This window comes from Acanthisitta chloris, unplaced genomic scaffold, assembly GCF_000695815.1.
Source record: "Acanthisitta chloris isolate BGI_N310 unplaced genomic scaffold, ASM69581v1 scaffold3525, whole genome shotgun sequence".
NCBI classification, from domain to species: Eukaryota; Metazoa; Chordata; class Aves; order Passeriformes; family Acanthisittidae; genus Acanthisitta; species Acanthisitta chloris.
In genome coordinates this window covers 7,504-33,107 of record NW_008671916.1, presented here as the reverse complement: position 1 = coordinate 33,107, position 25,604 = coordinate 7,504, and the positions used below count along the sequence as shown (strand labels likewise).

Below are 25,604 nucleotides of genomic sequence, written 5' to 3'. Positions count from 1 at the left end.
AGACCGACCGGGAACTGCGGTACGGGACGGGGCGAGGGCAGCGAGCGGGTGTGCGCTGGGGGCGGGTGGGAGTGACTGCGTCTGTGCTGGGGACAAGTGGAGCGAGTGGCGGAGACTGGGATCATACTGGTATTCATACGGCATCGCACTGGTGGAGACTGGGATGATGCTCAGGGCAGCCTGCAGCAACTGGGGCCGTACTGAGGTTATAGTGGGAATGATAAGGAACATGCTGAACTGGGCCCGTGCTGGGGGCAACTGGGATCATATTGGGAGCAACTGGGCGCACACTGGAGGTGACTGGGATCATACTGGGAGTGACCAGGAGCATTGTGGGGGTAATTGGTGCCGTGTCGGGCGCGCTGGGATCTACAGGGAGCAAGGGGGATCATTCTGGCGGAGACTGCGGTGGTTCCCTGCGGGGGAGGCGCAGCCCCCCGTGACTCCCCGCGACCCTGCGGCGATCCCTGCGCTGCTCCTCCGCGCCTGTCCTTCCCTCCCCCTTCCCTTCCCTTCCCTTCCCTTCCCTTCCCTTGGGGAAGAATTGGAAGAGTGCAAGTGAGAGAACTCGTGAGCTGAGATGGAAGCAGCTTGATAGGGGAAGCAAAAGCTGTGTGTGCCAGCAAAGTGAAACAAGGAATTAATTCACCTCTCCCCAGCACCAGGAGGTGCTTAGCCATGCCCAGGACCGTGGTGGTTACTGGGGAAGACATCCAAACGTGCCCCCTTCCCTCTTCTTGCCCAGCCTGTTACGATATGGAATATACCTTTGGCCATGTACCTTACCTTTGGCCATCTGGGATCAGCTGTCCCAGCTGTGTCCCCTGCTGTGCACCCCCAGCCTCCTCACTAGCAGGGCAGTACAGGAAACAGAAAGGGCCTTGGTGCTGTGCAGGCTCTGCACATGTCTGTGTCATCAGCTCTGTGCTCAGCACAAATCCGAAACACCCTCCAGTTAGCCACCGTGAAGGACATCAGGTCTACCCCAGCCAAAACCAGGGATCAGCTGTCCCAGCTGTGTCCCCTGCTGTGCACCCCCAGCCTCCTCACTAGCAGGGCAGTACAGGAAACAGAAAGGGCCTTGGTGCTGTGCAGGCTCTGCACATGTCTGTGTCATCAGCTCTGTGCTCAGCACAAATCCGAAACACCCTCCAGTTAGCCACCGTGAAGGACATCAGGTCTACCCCAGCCAAAACCAGCACAGGTGGGTTTGTAGCTCTTTCCCAGAGCTGGAGGCTGGCAAACACGCAGTGTGTGTTTCATGGGGAGGTCAGACCCCAAGGTGGTTGCTGGTTTTCAAGAGTGGAATTCTAAGGAAGGATTTAAAACCTCAGCCTGGCTTTGTTTGATTGCAGTTATCTGCAACCTTCCTTTGGAGAGATGGTGTAGAACAGGCATTAGGGTGTCTCTGAAGCAAATACTCTAATCCAGAGCAAAACACTCCTTTTTTGTCATGACAGTTGGGCTAGTCTTTTTTTCTAGGGTGGAGTTCCTCTCAAATCCCACAAATTAAGATTTTGAAGATGTTTTGAGAATTGTTAAGAAATGATTTTCAGTTCCTCTGTCTAAAAGTGTCATCTTCCCTTTTCCTAGTGCCTGGTCATAGTAAGCTTTCACTTTTCCTGTAAGCATTTTTTCCTGTAAGCACTTTTCCTGACAGTGTTTCTTGGAGGGAGTTCATTTGTGAGATTGCATACTAAACATCATTTAGAAATTCAGAGGCTTGAGAATGGAGTGTAACAGGTTTGGGGTTTTGTTAAGCAACAAACAGGTCTAAGCTTTAAGCTCAGCAAGAGATTCCTTTGAAGTGTGTGCTGTTCAGGAAAAATGTATGAGGTTGCAACTTTGATAGGTATTTAATTCTTGGTTTTCCTTATGTGTTGTCTATCTTGTGTGCTGGAAAAGAGGTACCATGCAGAAGATTGTCTATACTTGTTTATCATAGAATCATCAAGGTTGGAGGATATCAGAAGCCACACCCATTAACCTGCCACTCTGCTGGAACCCCTAAACCCTAAACCATATCATCCAGTGTCACATCCAGACACCTCTTAAACATTTCCAGGGATGGTGACTCCACCACCTCCCTGGGCAATCTATTCCAGTGCCTGAACACCCTGACAGGGAAAAAACATTTCCTAACATCTAACCTGAATCTTCCCTGTGGGAAAGCTCTGCAGAGACACCTGGACTGGCTTTGATCAATGGGCTGAAAGAACACCCTGACAGGGAAAAAACATTTCCTAACATCTAACCTGAATCTTCCCTGTGGGAAAGCTCTGCAGAGACACCTGGACTGGCTTTGATCAATGGGCTGAAAGCAACTGCATGAGGTTCAATAAGGCTCAGTGCTGGTCCTGCACTTGGTACACAATGACGCAGCTCCAGACAGGTTTGGGGTTTTGTTAAGCAACAAACAGGTCTAAGCTTTAAGCTCAGCAAGAGATTCCTTTGAAGTGTGTGCTGTTCAGGAAAAATGTATGAGGTTGCAACTTTGATAGGTATTTAATTCTTGGTTTTCCTTATGTGTTGTCTATCTTGTGTGCTGGAAAAGAGGTACCATGCAGAAGATTGTCTATACTTGTTTATCATAGAATCATCAAGGTTGGAGGAAACCTCTAAGATCATCAAGTCCAACCATTAACCTGCCACTCTGCTGGAACCCCTAAACCCTAAACCATATCATCCAGTGTCACATCCAGACACCTCTTAAACATTTCCAGGGATGGTGACTCCACCACCTCCCTGGGCAATCTATTCCAGTGCCTGAACACCCTGACAGGGAAAAAACATTTCCTAACATCTAACCTGAATCTTCCCTGTGGGAAAGCTCTGCAGAGACACCTGGACTGGCTTTGATCAATGGGCTGAAAGCAACTGCATGAGGTTCAATAAGGCTCAGTGCTGGTCCTGCACTTGGTACACAATGACCCCAAGCAGCTCCAGGGTGGGAGAGGAGTGGCTCGAGAGCTGTTCATTAGAAAGAGACTTGGCAGTGCTGGTGGCAGAGGCTCAATATGAGCCAACAGTGTGCGCAGGTGGCCAAGAAGGCCAATGGCATCTTGGCCTGGATCAAGAACAGTGTGGCAGCAGCACTAGGGCAGTGATCATCCCCCTGTACTCAGCACTGATGAGGTCACACCTCGAGTGCTATGTTCAGATTTGGGCCTCTCACTTTAAAAAGGACATTGAGGCACTGGAGAGCGTCCAGCCAAGGGGATCAAGGCTCATATAGTTGTATCAAAATGCACAAATGCAAGCAATTCTAAATTTGTTGTTGGTTAAGGATAGTACTCCTTAAATTCAGGTTTTGCAGGAGAAGATGTAGGCATAAGATGCTAATGCTAAATGTTTTCCTTGAGAAAAACAGTTTCTAATCAAAGGTGCATGCTGTGGGAGGAAGTGCATTTTCCTCTGAAACAAAGCTTTTTCCATGGGTAGGCAGAACTTGTTTCACAGGTGGTAGTAAATATAACCACAGTTTAAACATTTCCAAGGTTGGTATCTGATAGGTTAAGCTTTCAGGAAAGAACTTCAACCAAAGCTTCTCGTCAAAGAAGCAGGGCTGTAATTTTGCAGCCCTTGGGCCCTTCTGGCAAACTGAAACCTGCTGCTTTTTGAGTGGGAAGACATTCTACGTTTCTTTAAACACAGGTAACCAGATATAACACCAAAAAGTGAACTAATCAAGAACTTTTATTTTCGGCAGATACAGCTAAAAGCTGAAGCTGTAATTTACCCATGAGTGAACAGCACTAGTCGTGCATCAATGGCCTCTGTGCCAGTAGTTCCAGACTCTTACAACCATGTGTTGGCAGAATTGGAATGTTTGGATCCATTGCTTTCTGCGCTCAGGCTGGATTCCAGTCGTCTGAAGGTGAGTTTGTGGTGTTTGGGTCTTGGTTTGTTTTCTTGTGTTTGTTTTTACTTCAAATAATGACCTCATTTGGTTTGTTATCTGATTAAGCCCTAAAATTCATAGGTCTGAGCATACTAGCTGGGTGGGGAGGGGGAAACACTTCAGGAAGAAGTAGTGAAGACAAAGGATCCTGTTAGTCCATGTGTGCTTTATGCAGCTGTGGGGTGCATAACACAGCCTGACACTGTTGCTGTCTCACCCTGTTGGCTTCAACTGCAGAGTGTGCTGTTCTGATATCTCTGCTGCCAGTGTTTCAGGGGAGTGGTAGACACAGCTGACAAACAATGAAGCCTTTAAAAACATAACAGCATAATGCAAGAAAATAATCCTGTGATTAGAACTTACTGTCAGCCAGGTTGTGCAGTATGATTTTTATTCCTTCAGTGCACATGTATCGATGTGTCGAAGAGATGGTTGGCTCTAGGCAGCTCAGGAGGAGGACTGAACCTCATCCAGAAAGATGGCTGGAAGCAAAGGCTCTTTCTCACTCATAAGGTAAGGGTAAAGAATGCTAAACAAACATTTTCAGGGCAAATGGGGCTAGGAAAGAGTCTGTTTCAGGTTAATTTTTATTAAGAGTCCACTGGCATTTTCAGCTTGTTGAGTTGTCCCAAAAAGGTGAAGTTCTGTTTGAAAAGATTTTGGTACTGGAGTATGGTGTAATAGATTTCAGGAAGTGTGAAAGAAATCAGTTGAGACTGTCAGACTGCTGTTTTTCCTTGTAACAGCAGCAACAGAGTCACCTGAATATTTAAAAGTTAAAAGAAAACTTTGAATATGAAACCAGAGCAACTTACATGTAGGTAACTCCCAGTGTTTGGATGTCCCAACTATGACACACCTGGATAAGTGAAGAAAAGATAGGCAGACTTGCTTTTGCTGGAAGAAATCATGGAACAGGGATTGCTGCTTCTACAGCCAGGTGCTATTTCCTGGGAGCCACTGCTGCTTCCAGCGTAACATGATTCCAGCTGTGGTTTTAAGGTTGTGAGCATCTCACTTAGTTCTGGCAAAACAGCTTCTGAAGGGGCAGGGACAGGAGACTGATTCCTGGGGTTTCCATATTGCAGAATGGACTGCAGTCATTGCTCTTGGTGTTGTCATGTTGTTGTCAGCTGCATCTTTTTGGAGCAAGCTCAGCATTTGCAAACAAAACCCAAACAAAGAAACAAACCCAACCACATCACAACAGAGTGGTAGCATTTCTTGACATGAATCTGCTGTATGTCTTAAAGATAAAAGTGGCACAGTGGTAAAGGCAGTACAGGAACAACTTTTCCTTGCACTTACTCCCATACTTTTTTCAGGAAGGTGCCATTTCCCGGGTGGCCTGTTGTTTGCATGATGAGGACTATGTTGCTGTTGCCACCAGGTGAGTGATGGGCTCACACACTTGATTGCTGGATAAATATTTTTAAGTAGCTTCTAAGTTTCAGACTTGGACAGCTCCTGGAGTGGGGCAGGAAATTTACTGGTAAGGGGCCCTACAGAATAACTCTCTGCACAGAGTTTGCTTGACCTGTTTTATGGAATTGTTCCAGCATAAATGTTATTTCTGTAACAGAATATCAATGAGAGAACTCATGCATGTGAAGTTATGATGATAAATGCCTCTCTGAGACCTTGCAGCATCAAAAGAAGCATCTTCATTAACTTGGCAGAGTGAGATTGGTAGTTAATGCCACTTATATTGCTTAAGATCCATTTCAATATGTAAATATTTTTCAGCAGCCTCACTGGCAATTCAAGAGAATGTGTGAGTAACCTTCCACAGCTGCTGATGCATGGTAATGCTGCAAAGGACACTACAGGGAATGGCCATGAACCGAGACAAGGGAGAGTCAGATTAGATGTTAGGAGAAATGTTTTCCCTGTTCCAGTGTTCAGGCACTGGAATAGGTTGCCCAGGGAGGTGGTGGAGTCACCATCCCTGGGAGTGTGTAAGAGGCATCTGGATCTGGCACTGGAGGATATGGTTTGGGGTTTAGGGGTTACAGCAGTGACAGGTTAATGGTTGGACTTGATGATCTTAGACATCTCCTCCAGCCCTGATGATTCATTCTGTCATTCTATGACTTACTCTTCTTCAGAATTAACAGTGTTGAAACCATGCAGCCTCAAACAGAATCAGCTCAGAGATGTGCTGCTGCACTTGGGTGATCTGTTTCTTCAGTAAAATGCATCTTTCCCACTGATAAAACATCAGAAGACTTATTCTCAAATCGAATTCTCAAATTGAATTTTCTTTTGAAACTGCTGTAGCCAAGGTCTTGTCGTAGTCTGGGAGCTGAATCAGGAACGTCGTGGGAAGCCAGAACGGATCTATGTTTCCTCTGAGCATAAGGGCAGAAAAGTCACAGCTATGTGTTGGGACACAACTGCCCTCCGAGTTTTTGTAGGAGATCATGTGGGGAAGGTGTCAGCCATCAAGATTAACACATCGAAACAAGGAAAGGTAAGATGTTGCATACTTTGCTTGAGATTAATTCACTGGGGTGGGTATGATGTGTGGAATCTTTTGGTTTATTTTAGTAAAGCAAGACAGAGCAGGACTCACCAGCTGATGAAGTTCTTGAAGCTTTAACTGCTACGATGATGAACCAGTCTCTTGAATGAACAGTAGACATCCTGACCCATGAACCTCCCCCATCTCCCTTCTGCTGTTTCAGTAATGCACATGAAAATGCTTTCAGATGTTCAGAATTAAAGACTGGACAAGCTGCTTCTTGGAATTTCCAAGTCAAGGAACTTGGTGTTTCTGAGCCCATTGGATTCCTTAGGCTCCTACTACAGGTTCTGCTGTTTTGTTAGTCCTCAGCTGAGTTGTTGGTCTGACAAAAGGCAGTCCCACATTCTGATTTTGCTTGGCTCTGTCTGGATACTTTTCTTAAAGATACGGATTAGTTAAAGTAAAGGGTAAGTGGACACTGAGCCTTCATGCATCACATTTTGTGCAAAGGACACACGTGTCAATGATAGCAACCTGATTTCTAGTCCTTGAGTGTCCTTTAGGTTTTACCATTTACTGGCTCCTTTCCTTCTCCTTTCAATCTGTACAAAGGAGCAGAATTTGGAAATAGATGTGCTCCTCCAGGTCTTTTTTATCCCTCGTGAAAGATTTTGATTGAAAATTGACTTAAAATTAGAAAGACCATTCATTGCACTTAAAGAAAGAGGTGAAGAAATGGACTGTGGAAAGAGAAGGAAAGGAAGAGGGGAGAAGGGACAGGCCCAAACATTATATGTCTGCTCATGCCTGTCTTTACCAGCAACTTTAAGCTGGTAAAAATGGTGAGTGGCTGCTAGAAAATTTGAGTGCAATTCCCAGTGGTTTCTTGTTCATAAGGTGTCTGTCTGAGCCTTTGTTCTGCCACCCGTGCAACTGAGACAGTTGCATGATAAATAGCATTTGGGAAATTTGCTGCAGGGCAATAGGGAAAGTGAATTTATAGAAACCACATTAATCTGATGTAAGTTGGGTTTGGTACCAATTAATTCTTCAGGTCTGTTTCCATGAAACTGTTTGCTGGCTGACAGTATCCATGGGGAGAATTGGGAAAAAGCACAAAGCTCACAATAGCAAGAATAAAACCTCTCTTAATGCTACAGAAAACACACTCTATATAAGGAAATGTCAGGATGCTATGGGGTTATGATTTTTTTTTTCTTAAATCTTTGCTAATGATTTGGGGAAAAGGAGGATTTAGCCTTTGATGCCTCTGAGCACTGAAGCACTTTGTAAGGGAGAGAGGAGGCAGAAACTGATCTGTCTTATGCATATGTGAGTCTTTTTCTGAACTTTGCAGTTTTAGCTTTACTTTGAACTGAAGAGCAGCATGTTTCCTTTCTTTTTTTTCTTTCTAACTACAGGCTGCTGCTTCTTTCGTGATGTTTCCTGTTCAGATTATAACGACTGTGGATTCGCGGGTTGTTCAGCTGGATTACTTGGAGGGAAGGCTGCTCATCTCCTCCCTCACACGCACTTACCTGTGTGATACTGAGAGGCAAGTTCTAGTTACTTGTGAAGTATTGGACTTCAGAGAGTCACACTCAGACTCTGAAAGGACCTCTGGAAATCACCTAGTCCTATTTTCCTGCTCAAAGCAGAGCTGGGTAGAGTGGATTGTGCAGGACTGTGTCCAGTTAGGTTTTGAGGATCTCCAAGGGTGCCCAGTCCACAAACTCTCCAGGCAACCTTTGCCACCACCCTCACAGTAGCAGAGCTTTCTCTTATGTTGGAATGGGATTTCCTGTATTTCCACTTGTGCTTGTTGTCTCTTGTCCATTCGCTGGGCATCACTGAGAGCAGTCTGGCTCTGTGATCTTTACTGCCCTATCAGGTATTTATACATGTAGGATCCAGTGAATTCTCCTTGAGCCTTCTCTGTTCCAGGCTGACCAGCCCAGCTCTCAGCCTCTTACAGGACAGGTGCCTCAATATCTCAGTCAGCTTTTTGGCCCATCACTGGGCTAGTGATGTCTCTCTTGTACTGAGGAGCCTGGAACTGGACCCAGACTCCAGATGTGTCTCACCACTGCCAGGAAAGGTTTAAGATAATCTCCTTTGACCTGCTGACAACACTCTTCCTAATGCAGCCTGGGAGGCTCTGGGCTGCCTTTGCCAAAAGGGCACATTGCTGGCTCATGGACAGCTTGTTCATCAGGACCACCAGGCCCTTCTCTACAAAGCTGTGTTCCAGCCAGCTGGCCCATACTGGTGCCTGGAGTTATTCCTTCCCCAGGGCAGGACTTTGTGTTTCTCAATGTCTGTTTTTCCAGCTCATGCTCCCTCAGCCTGTTTGTGAAGGTGTTAGCAGGGGCAGCATCAAAAGCCTTACTGAAGTCAAGATAAACAACAAACACTGCTCTCTTCTCACCTCTCCAGCCTATCATTCTGCTGTAGAGGGCTATTAACGTGATTTCCCCCTCATAAATTCATGCTGACTATTCAGAATCTCTGTCTAATCTTTCATGTGATTGGAAATGGTTTCTGGGAACATTTGCACCACCACCTTCCCATCTCCAGGCTGACTGACTGGTTCTGCTGAAAGAAAACCACCTTCATGATCTAAGCATTCATTTAAGCTAATGAATAGTTCTACACCCTGTCTTGTATAAACTTTGTACATGCTCTATAATACTCATTTCAGTTTTATTTTTTCCCTAAGCACCAGAAACAATTCACAACTGGGATTTAGTATTTTTATTCTTGAATAAAGCCATAAAATTAATTAGAACTTTTTTTTTTTGGTGCCGCTTTAACAAGTATGTTGTTTTTTCCACTAGAGAGAAGTTCTGGAAAATTGGTAATAAAGAGAGAGATGGAGAATTTGGAGCATGTTTCTTCCCTGTTGGAAAAAACAGTGGGAATCAGCAGCCATTAATATATTGTGCTCGACCTGGCTCGAGGATGTGGGAGGTGAACTTTGATGGGGAAGTGCAAAGCACACATCAGTTCAAGCAGCTGCTCTCATCACCACCTCTCCCTGTTGTTAGTCTCAGGTAGCAACACAAATGTTATTGGTGATAAACTTGCTTGGGACTTCCAGCCTAGCTGGAAAGAACTGCATTAACTCTGAGAAGATTAAATAAACTCCTACCGCAGTGAAATGTTAATCCTACTTGTCATCTGAATACATTCTGCTCTAAGTAACCGTAGCAGAGTTACCAGAAATGCCAAACCCTTGATTCTGCAGGTGTGTCTGCATGACTGGCACAATCATAAGACTGTATGTATTTAAGCCAGCCATGGATTTACAGGATTAAGAATATTACACAGTGATGTTAGTGTAGTTATGTTTCTAACATACTAATTTTACTTCACAGGCAGGATCCTCATTATACTGGTTCCAGCTGCTCTCCACAATCTTTGTCTTTCCCCAAGCTACTCTATTTGACGTGAGTATTTGAGGGCATAGCTTCCTGGTGATAAAGTAGACTTGAAAATTGTATATTCCCCTGGTTTGTATCACCAGGTTCAGCTTTTTATGTAAGAATTTTCCATGTCAAACAACTGTCTCCTCACTTACTCGCCTTAAGCCAGTGCCATCCCTGCATATTTTACAACTATTGTGTTTATTTTGCATGTTTTACCACAATTGACTGTTGCACCATTAATTAACATCTGCTTTGCTTGCAGTGAGCACTGTGTGGTGACCTGGACAGAAAGAGGCATTTATGTTTTTCTTCCCCAAAGTGTTCAAGTCTTACTCTGGAGTGAAGTAAAAGGTAAACTTTAAGAAATTTTGCTTTGTAGTATTATCTGTCAGCTGATCACTTCTGAAGTCCTTGCCTAGCATGGAGCCATTTCAAGCTCAATTTCTGCAGCTGGACTGCAGAATATTTATCAGAAAACCTTTTCCTTGTCATCTGTCAGGTGTATCTGTGAATATTAGCCTTCTCCCTTCCTCATCCAGCCAACCCATCCCTTCATATTCCTGGAAATATTGCTTGTTGAAACATGGTGTAGAGTGAATCTTAACATACAGTAATTAAAATACAGGTGATTAGCTTGCAGTATCCTTTCCTCTTTTCTCTTTATTTCGGTTTATTGTCAGGTGTCTGTGAAGGATAATCTGGCTGTTGAAAGATTAAAACCTGTTTATTTTAACTCCTGTCTAAGTTGCAGCCAGGGAATGTATTTATTTGGCAGATGAGTGAACCCTCATAAATAGTTATGTGTTATAAGCACAGTCCTACAATAGTGAGTCATTGTCAGACAGTCTTTTCCTTCCCTTTCTCTCTTCCCCTTTTGTTGTTAAGTTTCCTATGCCTTTGTCATGGAGTGTTTGCATACAGCATAACTATTGCACTGAAAACTACTGTGAAAGGCCAAAGTGGTTTTTTACCAGTTTTCCTTCTGTTTCAGAGCTAGTGATGATGTAGTTCTCACCTTTATCAGTCTTTAGCTTTTCATCTCTCCTCACAGCTAAAGGAAATTTTGTCAGTACCTCTAGTCTGCTTCTTGAATGCTTTCTAACAAGGCAACTCTGAAAGTTTTGATCCCTTGACCATGTTTTATAGTTGTTAGATGCTAGGTCAGCACTCTTCAGTGGTTGTTTTCCCCATGCCACTCATGCTGCAGTGTATTGGGCATTTGCCCTCGTTTGCAGTTAGATGGGAAGTATGTTTTCACCTTCTTCCAGGAACAGAAAGGAATACTGAGTAATGATTTCAGTCCTTCTGTGCACTTGTTCTTGCAGATATTCAGGATATTGCAGTTTACAAGAGTGAGTTGTTCTGTCTGCATACAAATGGGAAGGTTGTGCACCTCTCCCTTCTGCTGGTCGACCGCTGCGTAGAGCGGCTGATGAGAAGAGGGTTCTGGACCCTTGCTGCCAGGGTCTGCTGTCTCTTCCAAAACTCAGTTATTTCTTGCAGGGTAAGTAAACACCTCTTTGTAAATGTGCAGTGCAACTTCACTGTCTTTCCTGTCTCCACTCTCATTAAGTTTCATAGGTCATTGAGATTCATTTTGTTGGAGTTTTTTTTGAAAGTCATCTAAACATTGTACTTTTAGGATGACAATTAGTCTGAATACATGATACTTTTTGCTTTCCATGTGTGCATTAGGAATAATAACGCTTCTCTTTCACTGTGGACTTGTAGGCAAGAAAAAATTTGCCTCTAGACAAACTGGAGCACTTGAAGTCTCAGCTGGATGCCTCAACCCAACAAGATCTCACTATGCAACTGGAACAACTGATCTCAAAGTTGGAACCTCTAGATTCTGCATGCAGCAGTAGAAGGAGCAGTATTTCATCTCATGTATGTATATTGGGAGTGCCAAAAAGGTTGTCTACAGGTTTTATGGTTTAAAATCCCCTTGTTGCTCTCTTTGAAGATGTGGTTTTCATTTTTACCATGTCTACTGCAGCTGGTAATGCTGCTTTCTGAAGTTAGATGGGGTGAAAGGTAAGAAGTACCACTGCTTGCATTCTGTAAGCTCTCAGACCTCTGCCTATTTTCCATATTATCTTGGGGATAATGACTGAGATGTGAACAAAGGTTGATACAAAGAGGGCTTTCTCCACAGATAGTTCAGTGTCTTTACATGCTTCAGTAAAGATCATCTTGGTTGCAGCTGTAGTTTTGTGTGGTGAAAACTGAATGTTTGTGTGCTCAGAACTATCTTAGCCCTGTTTAAAAAATTGCCTCACTCTATGAAGCTTGAGCAGAAAGCTCCAAGGAAAACAGTCAGAGTATATTTCTAATATTTTTTTTACGCAGTGTATTTCTAGTACTCTTTTACATATGCAGCTGCTTGGGATTGTCTTGGCTTCCCAGGGGGAAACATTTCATATTTCAGCTGCTGCTTTCACTTTAACAGTGTTTAAAAGGTGAAGTTTGAAAAGCAAAGTAATGCAAATACCATCTTGGTGTGGTGGACAATTTTCATTAGCCAGTGGGACAGTAAACTACATAGACTGGCCATGAGCAAAAGAATGTGTCCTGGAACCAGGTAGCTTTGCAGGGTGTGTAGTTGTGCTAGCTGTGTGTGGCTAGATTAGCAAAGAGAACAGAGGTGTGAAGAGAAGTGACAGTCTTGGCTGCACAGCTAAAGCTGAGATGGCTTTTGCCTTCTACTGAGTGCACCAGCTGTTCCCCAGGCTGCTTTCCTAAGAGCAGTTGCTACACACACATCTTTTTAAAGTCACTGAACTCCAACAGCTTGTTGGCATCTGTGTCCTTTTCCATTCTGGATAGGTGAAAAATACGTTGTTTAGACAGGAGTTTTCCAGGCAGTGACTTGTGAAGTGCAGTGAGGTTATCTGTGTGGATATGGTTGGCTGAGTTCTTTGCAGGAAGTTTAACAAGAAAGTGCAACTCACACAATGTCCAACTCCTTTCCCTTGTCTGGCAGGAAAGCTTCAGTGTCCTAGACTCTGGAATATACCGTGTTATCAGTCGGAGAGGCAGTCAGTCAGATGAAGATTCATGTTCTCTCCACAGTCAAACATTTTCCGAAGATGAGAGACTTAAAGAATTTCCTGCACACCAGGAAGATGAGCAAGTAGAGCTTGGTAATGTTTCTTAATGAAAATATGTGGGTTTTGGGATGTGATTTCTATTTACTCGACAAGAATTCTATTGGGTTGATTTTGTGCTCTTGTTTTCCATTACTGATGATTAAATTCTCTAATTTGATCAATGGGAACACAGTCACCCTACTTTTCAGTCAGAATCCTTCTTGAAACATTGGGGTGAAAAGTTGACTCCACAGAAGTCAAAGTTTAGAAGCAAACAAAACCCAGAGCCACAAAACCAAAGGTCCAGAGGGCTTTTACCAAGCTAGGACTTCACTCCAGCTTCGCCCCCTCCACGTGTAATCCAACTTTAATGCCAAGATTCCTTCAGTTGTCTGTGCCAGTGTTAACTGAGCTTCAAATGAGATTTGTTTGTTGCCAGTATCCTTCCGTAATATTTGTTCCAGGAAAGAATGTCTTAATCTTGGCTCTGGCCTTATATTTCTTCAGGGAAAACAGTAGGCTGCCAATAAGTGTTCTTAACTTTCTTGCAGGATTTCGTTTGTGCAGGGGATCATCTCTTACACATGTAAATGTTAGTGCAGGGCTGATAGAACTGGTAATAGTCAAAACTTAACCCATCCAGGGAGCTTGTGTATTTCCTGACAAGTGGCTAAAGCTACAGTGAGACTGGAATGGGTCTTGTTCTCTGCTCTGGTTGGGCTTGGGAGGGGATGCAGAAACCTGCAATGAAGAGGAACTGGCTTGGTTCCAGGTGTGGTAGAGAAGATTTCCAGTTAAAAAAAGCTGCTTTTTAGGTTTTGCAGAGAGCCAGTGGAGGATGGAGAGAATCTGGATGCTTTGTTGGAGAAAAACACAGTGGGGAGGGAGAGTATAGAACTGGATATTTACACCCTTGTCAGTAGTGTTGTCCTGCTGACTAAGCTACACACTGCATGTGCCTCTTTACCTATATCACCAAACAACTGAGAAAACCTGGAAGTGTATCATTTCCAATATTAAAACTCGAAAGTGAAGGGACTTAGTTTGTCAGTGTCAGAAGACAGAAGTTCTGTGTGTTCAACAGGAGATAATAAATGTGCTGATTGTTTCCAGCAGAGAAGTTGTAGATACTTCTTGAAGCACACGTACTTAATTTGGTATTTGAAAGAAATGGAGTTAGTGTTTCCCAGCTGACACTGACGTAAGATGTCACAGGTTTTTAGGTTTCCAGTCTGCAGGAAGAACAAAAGCAGCCTTATTTACAAGGAATCCTAAAATGAGCTGTGACCTTTGGGCACTGCTGAGAGGGACTGTGGATTCTGATGGCAGAATTTCACTAACAGCGTAGCACCTTGTCCTCTCAGCAGTGTGGCTACTGCTGACTGTTGCAAAATGCAGTGTCATCCTTGCTTAAAATCATCCTTTTTTCTTATTTTCATCACTTAAAGATACAATGTGTGTTTGTACCAGGAAATGATTACCCAAAACACACTGTAGATACTCTTAGGGATAAGAGTGAAAAGGAGATAGTCAGTGATTCTGTATTTCCTGTGATCATTATCAAAAGCCAGAGAACTTTGGGCTCACTTAAACTGTTAAGTGAATTCAAATAAAAGGGTAATTTAAATATTAACCATAGCTTATGTGTGTCTCTCTGTTCATAGGTGATTTAGGTTTAGGACATTATGCCACATGAATTGATGTGTGCCACAACACTTAGTTTTCCTAGACCTTTAAATAACTGTCAACAGGTTAAATCAAGATTTTGTCTCCCAAAATGTAAGTCTACTTTTATAAGGTATAAGTATATATAAGTAGTTGATCATCATTTGCCTTACTGCAGAGCCAAAACACTATTAATAAAGCAGAATTACTCAAAGTCAGTGGTAAAATGGCCCTTGAAGCTTCACTCCCCACGTTCTTGAACATTAAGGAGGAAAGTATCGCGTGCAGGTTATCCATTTATGAATTAGTGACTTGCAGTTCGTTTCACTGTTCCATTTTTTTTTGCCAGACCACTGTTTCATGATTTTTTATTTCAATTCCATTTGTTAGACAACGTATCTCATGCATCTGTGGTGGTTGAGGCTGACCGGAATGAGACATTTCTCCCATTCAGTATTCCTTTGTCATTTCGTTCCCCATCTCCTCTCGTCTCTCTCCAAGCTGTCAAAGAAAGGTAAAACATGCAGCAGGTTCACTCATCCATTGCATCTTTCCCTTTTCTGTCCTCTGAGTTTGTAGCACGTTTAGTTCATACTCTGTTCTGCAAACATATAACCCAAACTGGAACATGGGAGATGTGGTCATGTTTCCCAGGCAATGTGAATGTTCCATCTTGGCTCTAATGAAGATACAAAGAGCTGCTGTTAACTTCAGTGGAGCCAAGATCTCAACCTCAGTTTTTAAATGGCTTAAGAATGTTTAACACTATCCTGTCAACTGTGGTTGTGGTTTGTATTCAAAGGAAACTTACTGAATATTGATTGGGGGTTTTGCTTTTCTGAGACTTAGATTTCTGAAGAATATGTGCAAGCTTCCTACATTGCTTGGGGACAAACATACAAATACTGAAAGCAGAGAGAGATTGCTAAACACACTTGCAAAGTAGTCTGTCAGCTCCCCACAGGCACTCTGCAGTGAATCTAACCAGTTCTCCATTTATGGAATAATGGTAGCTTATACCTGGTGCAAGTAAATGTGTGTCCATCTTATACAGACATCATAGAAACATAGAATCATTGAGTCCAACCATTAACCTGCCACTAAACCAGGTCCTTCAGCACCAGATTCTTAACCACTTCCGGGGATGGTGACTCCACCACCTCCCTGAGCAACCTATTCCAGTGCCTGAACACCCTGACAGGGAAAACATTTTTCCTAACCTCTAATCTGAATCTCAAACTCACTGCATTCAATTTGTACTTAAATAAAATACTATCATATATACAGTTAATTTTAGTAAGTTTACCTTTAATCCTTCTATACATAAAAGTCCTTTATGTCTTCTGCAGCAACTTTCAACTTTTGCTAGAATTTGTTATGGTAAAAGATGCCTATTTATTAATTTTTTGATGCTCTTAAACTAGTTATGGACCAGAAAGTAAGATGCTAATTTTTGTGTTCAACTCTTGATGAAATAGTTCTCTTCATTGGCAGTGGTAAAAATGGTTGGGGTTTGGTATGTTCACTGGGCTTTCTCTTGAGTAGAATCTCTGAAGGGATGGGGGCTGGTGACATGAAAAGGACATTTTTGGTGAGCTTTCTAATCTGAAGCATTCACTGGAAGCATCATACAATGGTTTCTTACCACCAAGAGGCACAGAATTTCCTAATGATGCTTTAAAATGCAGTGCAGTCAGTCTGCCTTTATTTGCATGCAAGTACATGTCAAAATCCTCTTGCTAATGTTGGTATGTGATCCTGTTTCTCCAGCAGAAGAAACACCAAGTATTAAACGCTTAGGTTTCTGTTCTGTGCTGAAAGGATGGACCATGACTGAAGGATGAATTTTGAGCAGGTTCTTATTGAGTTTTGCTCCTGTTGGTCATCACTGCTCTCATCCTTGTTCTTCAGATTATAAAGTTTTCTGAAATGATGCTTTGGACAAAAAGAAAGTGCTTGGTTTGTTTGCTTTTGAACTAAGTGTTTGAACTTCTGATTCCCAGTGTTTCCAGCTTTGTGCGCAAAACTACGGAGAAGATTGGCACACTTCATATGAGTCCTGACACTAGAGGGAGGCAAGAAGCAAAGGATGATGAGCAGCTGACAGAGTTGGCTGTTAACCTGGTAGCATCTCCCCAGGAAGAGAAAGAGTGAGTGCAAAATCATGTTTGCTTAGCTGTTGCATTTGTTGAGTGTCCTGAGGATAGGTTCCTAAACAAAAACGACCCCTTCAAGAGGGAACTTGGCTTTAGGTTTTTCCAGCTGCCTTAATGACTGTGGTGGGTTTCACTGGTTCTCCCCAAGTCCTCTCCTAGAAGCTGATGAGGCAGTGAAAACTGCTGTGTGTGTATGCAGTCAGCACAGTGCTGCAGTGACTGAAGAGCATGAACGCAGTGTGCTCAGCAATTCTCATGTAACAGATCTGTGATAGTTATGGACATGAGTCCAACAGTTCACTTCCTGTCCTTTCTGAATGGGGAGGAAACACTTTTATCTCCCTAAAAACACATTTTGGTTTTGGTTTGTGTGCATTGTGTTTGTTCGGTTTTATTTGTTTGGTTTTAATGTAGAGCTGAGTTATTTCATATTCCAGTGTTTTGCTCATTTACCATTTTGGCCTAACTTTCTCCTAGTGGCAGGTTATTGATCTGTAGTTAGTACCTGCAGAAATCTACTGTAGTTGGAGTAGAAGCCACTACAGAAGACCACAAAAAGAGTAGTATCTGTTGCTCTTCATGCCCAATCTATCCCTAATTCCTGTTGAGCTGTTCTTTCTTTAGATACGAAAGCTTTGTGTTTTTTTAAATAAAGGAATTAATGTTGTTGAGGAAATGTGTGAGGAAGTCCTCACTTCAATTATAAAAGATAATACTTCAGATAAGACTGAAATGAATGTGTTTTTCTAGGTTAGAACCACAGCGCTGCCAACTTCCTGAGGAGGATCATCTCAAGGATCTCAAAGCTGCTACAGCAAAAGCTATGTAAGCAGGGAAACTTTTTAGTGTATAGATATATTGGGCAGAAAAGATAATTGGTTTTTTTTCATTCTTTTTTTCATTCATTGCATGCATGTGAGACAAATGCTCTAAATGTCTGTGAACATAACCAGAAAGGATCTTGTTTGGTGAATGGTTTGAATCCTCTTTTTAAAACCAAGCCAAATGCATTAAAAACCTATTTTGGTACAATATCCTTTTGTCCTAAGTACAAGCATAGTTTAAAAAAACCCAAACCACCCAACAAACAAAAATCCATTCTTTAAGAAACCTTGGGGAACTCCAAATGTACTGCAATCAAATGTAGACAGCATTAAGTAGCCTAAATTCTGTTTGATGTGCTCAAACCCACAAAAAAACAAGTGACTCTTAAGTCAAGTGTAGGACTGTACTTTGGGCCACACAAACTTCACTTGTGGCATCTTACCACTCTTAAGCAACTTAGCAAACTTCTTTTTCATGCTGCAGAGCCAAACTCCAGGATCCCCTGGTTCTGCTAGAACCTCAGTGCATGAGAAGGGTTTTACAGGAATGGCTTGTCCATCTAGAAGAAAAATTCAGCAGCCAAGAGCATTCTGCTTTGCCTGTTAAGAGAAGCAAGACTGTGTGTGCTGAAGAACAGAGGGCAGTCCTGGAGGAGAACCTGCAGATGGGTCCAGCTGACAGAGACCCAGTAGACAAAGAACAGAGCAGTGTTTTGGAAGACTGCATTGAAAAGGAGAATACTGATGAAACCTATGTAAGCAAAAACATGTGTGAAAACAGCACTGATTTGGAGGCACCTTCAGACTGCAGCTTTCAAGTGTCACCTCCATGTGTCATAGACCCAGATGTTCAGAGAGATCTCGTGGAGCTGACAACGCTGTGTTTTGAGCTGTGTGTCTTTTCCTGTGGAGGTGGTGCTGCTGAGGAAAGCTCTAATGGAATTCTGCCATCAGCAGCTTCCTGGACCTTGGCTTGTAGGTTTATGCAGAGCTACTTCTTCCTTTTGGATCTGAAAAGAGTAAAGCAGTGTATTATAACCATGTATGCAGCCAGTCCTCAAGTGTGGGAAACTTACATTGCAGGATTGAAAGGTAACTAATGAAAATTTTAGGACTTCTTACACTGGCAGTAAGACTGCTGGGTGAAAAAAGGAAAGAGCTTGAAGAAACATTTGTGTCTGCAGATTTTCCTTCTGCAGGTGTAGTGTGGGAGGGGGAGGATGATTGGTGTGTGGGTGTGTCTGTTCTGTTTTGGGGTTGTTTGGTTGTCTGTTTCCCCGCAGGGACTCAGATGTGAAGAACAGCTGGCTCCTTGGGGAGACTTTCCTTCCCCTTCCCCCACTTTGCAATGTTGAACCTGTTAGTTTGCATGGAGCTTGTTGGTTGAACACACTAGTGATCACAGACTAGATCTCTTTTTAAAAACAGATATATGTGCTTCAAAGAGCAAAAGCATCCTAATTAGAATCACATGTCTGTAGAAACAAGGCAAAAATGAGGCAAAGGGCTTCAGCATTTGCACTGGCAGATCTGACTTGTAGAGGAATGTGGTTAATGTGAAACAAAACTGAGTGGAGTAGATGGTTCCATGCAAATGAGCGGCTTGTGATCAGACTTCCTTGTTCCACAGAAATACTTTCTGATCTTTTTGATGCCTCTTTAGTCTTATTGAACCAAAGCTTCATGATTATATTGGAAAACAGAACTTTTCTGTCCTCTGCATTCAGCTTCTGCCTTAGGGATTTCTTTTATGAGTGCATTAAAGTCTTAGCATTGATTTGGCTCCCACAGAGAGTAGTTAAACAACAGAATCTTGCTTTGAGGGTTGGTGTCTGGTATTTGGGTTTCTGGGAATCTCTTCTCTGTTCAGATTCTGAGAGACTTAGAAGTGAAAGTAATGTATGCATTCCCAGTTCGTCCTTGGTTGAACTGCACTTATGCCTGTAGATTAACATCTGTGTTTCATCAGGATCAAGGTTCATGTGGAATTCTGTGAAGTCAATGTTGAAGCTGCAGTTTTTATTTCATAGAATCATCAAGGTTGGAGGAGACCTCTTAAGATCATCGAGTCCAACCATTAACCTGCCACTGCTGGAACCCCTAAACCAGATCCAGACACCTCTTAAACACTTCCAGGGATGGTGACTCCACCCCTTTCCTGGACAACCTGTTCTAGTGCCTGAGCACCCTAACAGGGAAAACATTTTTCCTAACATCTAATCTGACTCGCTATTTATTAAAAGAAGCAAATTCTAACATATGAAAACATATGCAGTTCTGCATTGTGTTCAGCAAGCCACATGTCCTGCTGTGGGCTGTCTTTTTTCATGTGAGAGAAAAATTGCCTCCTCAGAAGTCTAAAGGCAAGGAAGATACATCAAGAATATTATTCCATGCCTTAGTTGTGTCATTTTATAACTGTAATTCATTGTAGACTCAGATTAGTGGTGTTGATTTCTATGACACGAACAAGTAGGATCTGTTGACTTGTTAGTACTGTTAGCTGGAGAGTTCCATGAAAGCAGTGGTAGCTGTTGTTCAGCATAAGGACAAAAGGAGTGTGTGTGTGTTAAGAAAGAACAACTTGCCCATATCCTGTAACTTGTGCTCTGTTTCAGAACTAACCTGTGACAGCCCAGTGGCTTTAGCAATGGAAAGTGAAGATATGTTGAAAATACTGAAGCTGCTGCATGACCTGGGGCCGTGGGACGACAGCCCACTGTTACTGGTGCATGCACAAAGGTTTGTAGCCAAAGGCCTTTTTTTCCTCTTCAGTGTCGTTAACTTGCTAGCAGGAATTGGTTCCCTTAATACTTTGTGAAGATTTCTGGGAATCTCTTAGAGAGATGACCTTTCTGTACTGTCTTGAACTTGCAAAAGATCTGGGAAAAATGATCATTTTGCTGTTTGGTACTGAAAATAATTTTTATCTTCTCTCTCCAGGCTTTATGAAAAATTTGGGGAAACAGCTCTTCGGCCCTTGATCAAGTTCTACCCTTCTCTTTTGCCTTCTGATGTTAAACAGCTTTGCAGGAATGATCCAGCTCACTTTTTAGCATATTTAGATAGCCTGGTGAAATCAAAGCCAGAGGATAAAAGGTAAAGGAAATTTAGAATCTTTTTCATCTGTCTTCTCTGTTCATCATGTAGTTGTGTGGGGTTTTTTTGGTTTTGCTTTTGGGGGCTTTTTTTAGTGTTTCTGTATTTGTCTGCTTGGTGTTCTTTAACATTGGGTTCCAGTTGATTCTGCTAGTTGTAGCTGGTCTCAATATGTTATATCAGATTCTAGTTTCAAAAGGGTTTTCCTAAATAATACTTTAAATGGAATGGACTGGTTTTTTGTGCCTGCAGTTCAGTATACCAAGGTTAGATGGCATTTAAAAACAAACAACAAAACCCCAAACCAAACCTGGGGGAGCACAACCCACACACTTGATGGTTTTCTGTGCTCCCTTCAATTTCTATAAACATAGATAATTTAGGCTTTGCCATATTTAATTTTACATACTTCTTTTTTTTGGTTGTTTGTCCACACACAATCTCTGCTTGTTCATCTCTGGTATGTTTAAAACTGGTAGGTTTTTTTCTGTGTGCTTTGTTTTCTAGGCCATCTCTCCTTAGATCTCTTCTGCAGCCTGAATCTGTGCGGTTGGATTGGTTGTGCTTAGCAGTTTCTCATGATGCTCCACAAAGAGCAAACACTGTGGATGCAGAAGGAAATCCCAGGTAAAGTCAGTTTCACCTAAGGTCCTGAGTGCAGCAGAAAGCTTGAACAGGTCAGCAGGCTTTTGGCTTGGACTTTGTTTGACAGTTTGGATGTCACTGAACTCTTGGGGCATGTTGCAGAAGGAGCAGAAACAACCACAGGATGACTTTAATCTGCAATGCATTTCAGAGTGACTGCTGTACTGAGACTGCACATGGTCTTTCATTCATTTTTCCCCCCGTCTCTTTTCGTACACCTGCCATAATGTTCTGAAGAAATGAGTAATGCTTTAAAACTGAATTTCTCACCTTCTAGGCCACGATCACATTTGTTTACTTGGGGCTACAGCCAGCTCCTTCTGCTTTTGATCAGACTCCCAGCTGATTTTGTTACCAAAGAGAAGATGGCTGAGATCTGTAAATCACACGGGTAAGGAGGATACTTGGTTATTCTTGATGCTTGGTTAGTTGGTATTCTGACACCAAAAAGATTCAAATGAAAATGATCCATCTGCTTCTTATTTGGACAGGGTTTATTTAGAAAAGCTTTCCTTTCTTGAAGATGAATGCTGAGTGTCCAGTTAAGTACCAAAGTGTCCATTTAATGTACCAAATACTCTTGGTTGAGGGGTATTCTCCATGTCCCCACTCTGCAGTGATGTTTGGCATGCAAGAAATTTAGTTGCTTCTGTCTTTACTGATACTTAAATGAGCATGTAATAATTTTTGACTTTAGTTTAAACTGAGTATTTGATTCCTGGAATTCTTTACTGTCTTATTCAAGGTTTTGGACTGGCTATCTTTTTCTCTGTCTGGAGCTGGATAAAAGAATAGAAGCCTTTACTAAGATTGCTCATTTGGATGATTTGAGCCTGTTGAATGGAGAAGATGGTTAGTGATTCTTAAGATGTGTAAATATACTTCTTTAATATAGAAACTACCCTTATATAGTGATTTGCCCAAAGTTGGGTTTTTTTAAGTGTTTTGGTAGCTCTAACTGTGTGTAGTGCAGCATATTTGAAACACAAAAATGGGTGTTGCGCTCTTGTATCTCCACACTGTGCTTTGTGAAATCAGTTGTGCTACAAAATGCTTAAAAGTTCGAGAATGTAGAGTTGTTTATCAGTTGGGAGTAAAAGTTAAACCTGGTGTTGTAGATAGAGGAATAGCAAGCCTTCCTGCACAGCACAAAACTCCCCCACTGCATGTGCACACACCCAAAGTTAGGGTGAGCAAAGCATTGTGTCACAGGGCAGAACTTAAAAGGAAATTCCCCATAGCCCTAAGATTGACAAAGCTTTGTCTATTGACTTATTCCAAAGCCTTAAATACTGAACTATTGTGAAGCTTTGTGTGTTCATCACTGAATCTTTACACTGAATCAATCAAGGCACTGCACTATTTGCTCGTTGATAACACTTGGTTTTCCTAAAGCTTCACAGAGTGAAACAAACAGCTAGTTTCCCTTGTAAGTGCAGGTGTATGGAAAATAGTAGATGATACAAAATTGGGACGAGCCCTTGACCCCTTTGAAGGCAGAGAAGCCTTGCAGAGAGTCCTAGACAAATTGGAAAGCTGGGTAATCACCAACTAGATGAATTTTAACAAGGGCAGGTGCTGAATTCTGCACCTGGGATGGGGGACCCCTGGCTGTTCCTACAGACTGGGGAATGAGAGCCTGGAAAGTAGTGCCATGGAAAGGGCTCTGGGGGTCCTTGTCGATGACAAATTGAGTATGAGTCACAGTGTGCCCTGGCAGCCAGGAGGGCCAACTGTGTCCTGAGGGGCATTGGGCAAGGCATTGCAGCTGGTCAAGGGAGGTGACTGTCCTGCTCTGCTCTGTGCTGCTGCAGACTCACCTTGAGTATTGTATGCAGTATTGAGCACCACAATATAAGAAAGATATTAAGTTATTGGGGACTGTCCAAAGGAGGCAATGAAGATGGTGAAGGACCTTGAGGGTCACATGAAGCCATGTGAGGAGTGGCCGAGGACACTTGGTGTGTTCAGCCTGGAGAAGAGGAGGCTGAGGTCAGACCTCATCGCTGTATACAACTTCCTCACAGAAGGGAGTGGAGGGGCAGCACTGACCTCTTCTCTCTGGCAACCAGTGACAGGACCTGAGGGAATGGTCTGAAGTTGTGTCAGGGGAGGTTTAGGCTGGATATTAGAAGATGGGTGTTTGGGCACTGGAACAGCTCCCCAGGGAAGTTGTCACAGCCCCAAGCCTGACAGAGCTCAAGAGACGTTTGGACAATGCTCTCAGGCACATGGTGTGATTCTTAGGGATGTCCTGTGCAGGGCCAGGAGTTGGACTAGATGATCCTCAAGGGTCCTTCCAACTCTGATTATTCTCTGATTCTGTGACAGTAAGCTTAGAATAATCCTTGTTTTACAAATAACGTGACAAACTCATTTTTCACCTAGGTTCCATTCCAGAGACAATGGAAGAATGGAAGTTTCTTCTGCGTCTTGCACAAAATCACAGCACAGCTCTGCACCACTACGGCGCAGAGAACGGCAGTGCTGTCAGCAACGGGAGCCCGAGCTGCCCAGACTGCATCACTGTGGAAAATGTAGTTCTCTTGCTGGCGAAAGCCATCAGCCCAAATCGTGCCTTGCCTCTGTTACAGGAGTGTGGCTTGACACTAGAATTGTCTGAGAGATTCACAGGTGTCTGTGAGATACTGAGAATTGCTGAGAAAAGGCAGAGGTAAGGTGATGTGGATCTGATGTCCAAAGGCATCTAGACCTTATGCTGGAGGATATAGTTTAGGGTTTAGGGGTTACAGCAGTGACAGGTTAATGATTGGACTCAGTGATCTTAGAGGTCTCCTCCAACCTTGATGATTCTGTGATTCTATGTGTCAGCAGATTGACACTATTCATTTTGCATCTTCATGGTGCTTTAAACTTTGTTTTCAGTTAACAAGAAGATAAAGTGTCTCACACTTTTACCTTGGATTTTAAATTCAGCTGAAAGCTTTCCTAATATTTGAGAACTATGTGTTTTGCAACATAGGCATTTAAAAGTTGAAAGCCAAACAGGAAATCATATGTGAAAGAATCTCCAAAGGAGATCTCTCCTGCCAAGTCCTGCACAGACTCTGATCTTGCCTATCCCTTCCAGGGAGGGCATGGTGATGTTAGGGTGTTCCTTCTGAAATGCAAGCACATTTTTTACAAACTCTTGTTTAAAAAGCAAATCAAAACTGTGTTGTTCTTTCTGTTGTAGCTTTTCTGCTGTCTGACTTTTGTTTCTCCCCTTTGCTTTAATTGCAGAGCACTGATTCAGTCCATGTTGGAAAGGTGTGACCGGTTCTTGTGGTCTCAGCAAGCATAGAAAACAACTTGGAATACCCTGGGGACACTTTTTACTATAATGATTGTATATTAAAGTGCCTCTTAAACTTCACAGGCCCTTAAAGAAATGAACTCCTGTCTAAAAGTTCAGTTATCCTGAGCCAGTCTCCATCTGGCAGGTATCTGATCTGGAACTGCTGATGGTTCTTCCTTATTCCTTTGGAGATGAGTTTTGCACTGTAGAACTTAAACCAATGCAGTGTTTATCTTGCAATTAAGTTCATAGATTTCCAAGATGAAAAATCCTGAATTTATTTTCCAAGTCTATGACTTAAGTGTTAGGGATATGAGCCCCTAAGTATTAAATTATGGTGTGTAAAATTCTCTGTTTGCCAACATGAGAAACCATTCCTTGGTTTCTCATGTTTCTCATGTAAACAACCCATACTTGTTTAACTTTTCTGTAAATGACATTGACCTTTGCTGTTCGTGTAGAAGTGTTTGTTACGGTATGTCTGTTACAGGGTTTTTCCTCCTTCTTAAATTATATGAATGGATCTTGCCTATTTGAGATACATTAACTGTGCCAAGCCTTAAAATGGGAGGGAATTTTTTTCAGAAGTGGATTACTGGTTAAAAATGCTGATTAATGGAACTTGTGAAGTGAACTCACTGTTAAACTATAAATGTAGTATTTCAAAATTGCCCATGTTTCGAAATTGCCCCATCTGTTTGTGCAATATGTCTGTAGATATCAGTTGTGATATCTCAGCAGACCTCAGGACAGTGGAATTAGAGTCATTTAAGTTGGAAAAGACCCTGAAGATCCAACCATTAGCCTAACACTGCCAAGTCCACCACTCAGTCCTGTCCAAAAGTGCCACATCAACACAGCTTTTAAATGCCTCCAAGGATGGAGACTCAACCACTTCCCTGGGCAGCCTGTTCCAGTGTCTGATAATCCTTCTGGTGAAGAAATGTCTCCTGGAGCAACTTGAGGCCATTTTCTCTTGTCCTATCACCTGGGAAAAAGAGACTGACCCCCGCCTTGCTACAGCCTCCT

At 42.7% G+C, this 25,604-nt stretch overlaps 1 protein-coding gene across 1 annotated transcript; it reads left to right on the top strand.

The window, feature by feature from the left end:
- Positions 1-3,769: 3,769 nt before the first annotated feature.
- HPS5 (Hermansky-Pudlak syndrome 5) lies at positions 3,770-24,581 on the top strand. The gene is made up of 22 exons (XM_009074284.1): positions 3,770-3,877; positions 4,304-4,414; positions 5,227-5,291; positions 6,182-6,374; positions 7,790-7,927; positions 9,210-9,421; positions 9,746-9,817; positions 10,059-10,147; positions 11,122-11,300; positions 11,528-11,686; positions 12,783-12,942; positions 14,944-15,067; positions 16,557-16,703; positions 17,460-17,534; positions 18,018-18,625; positions 20,152-20,275; positions 20,477-20,632; positions 21,140-21,259; positions 21,555-21,668; positions 22,023-22,129; positions 23,666-23,951; positions 24,521-24,581. Exons 1-22 carry the CDS (start codon positions 3,770-3,772, stop codon positions 24,579-24,581), a joined length of 3,408 nt encoding a protein of 1,135 aa, XP_009072532.1.
- The last annotated feature ends 1,023 nt before the right edge of the window (positions 24,582-25,604 follow it).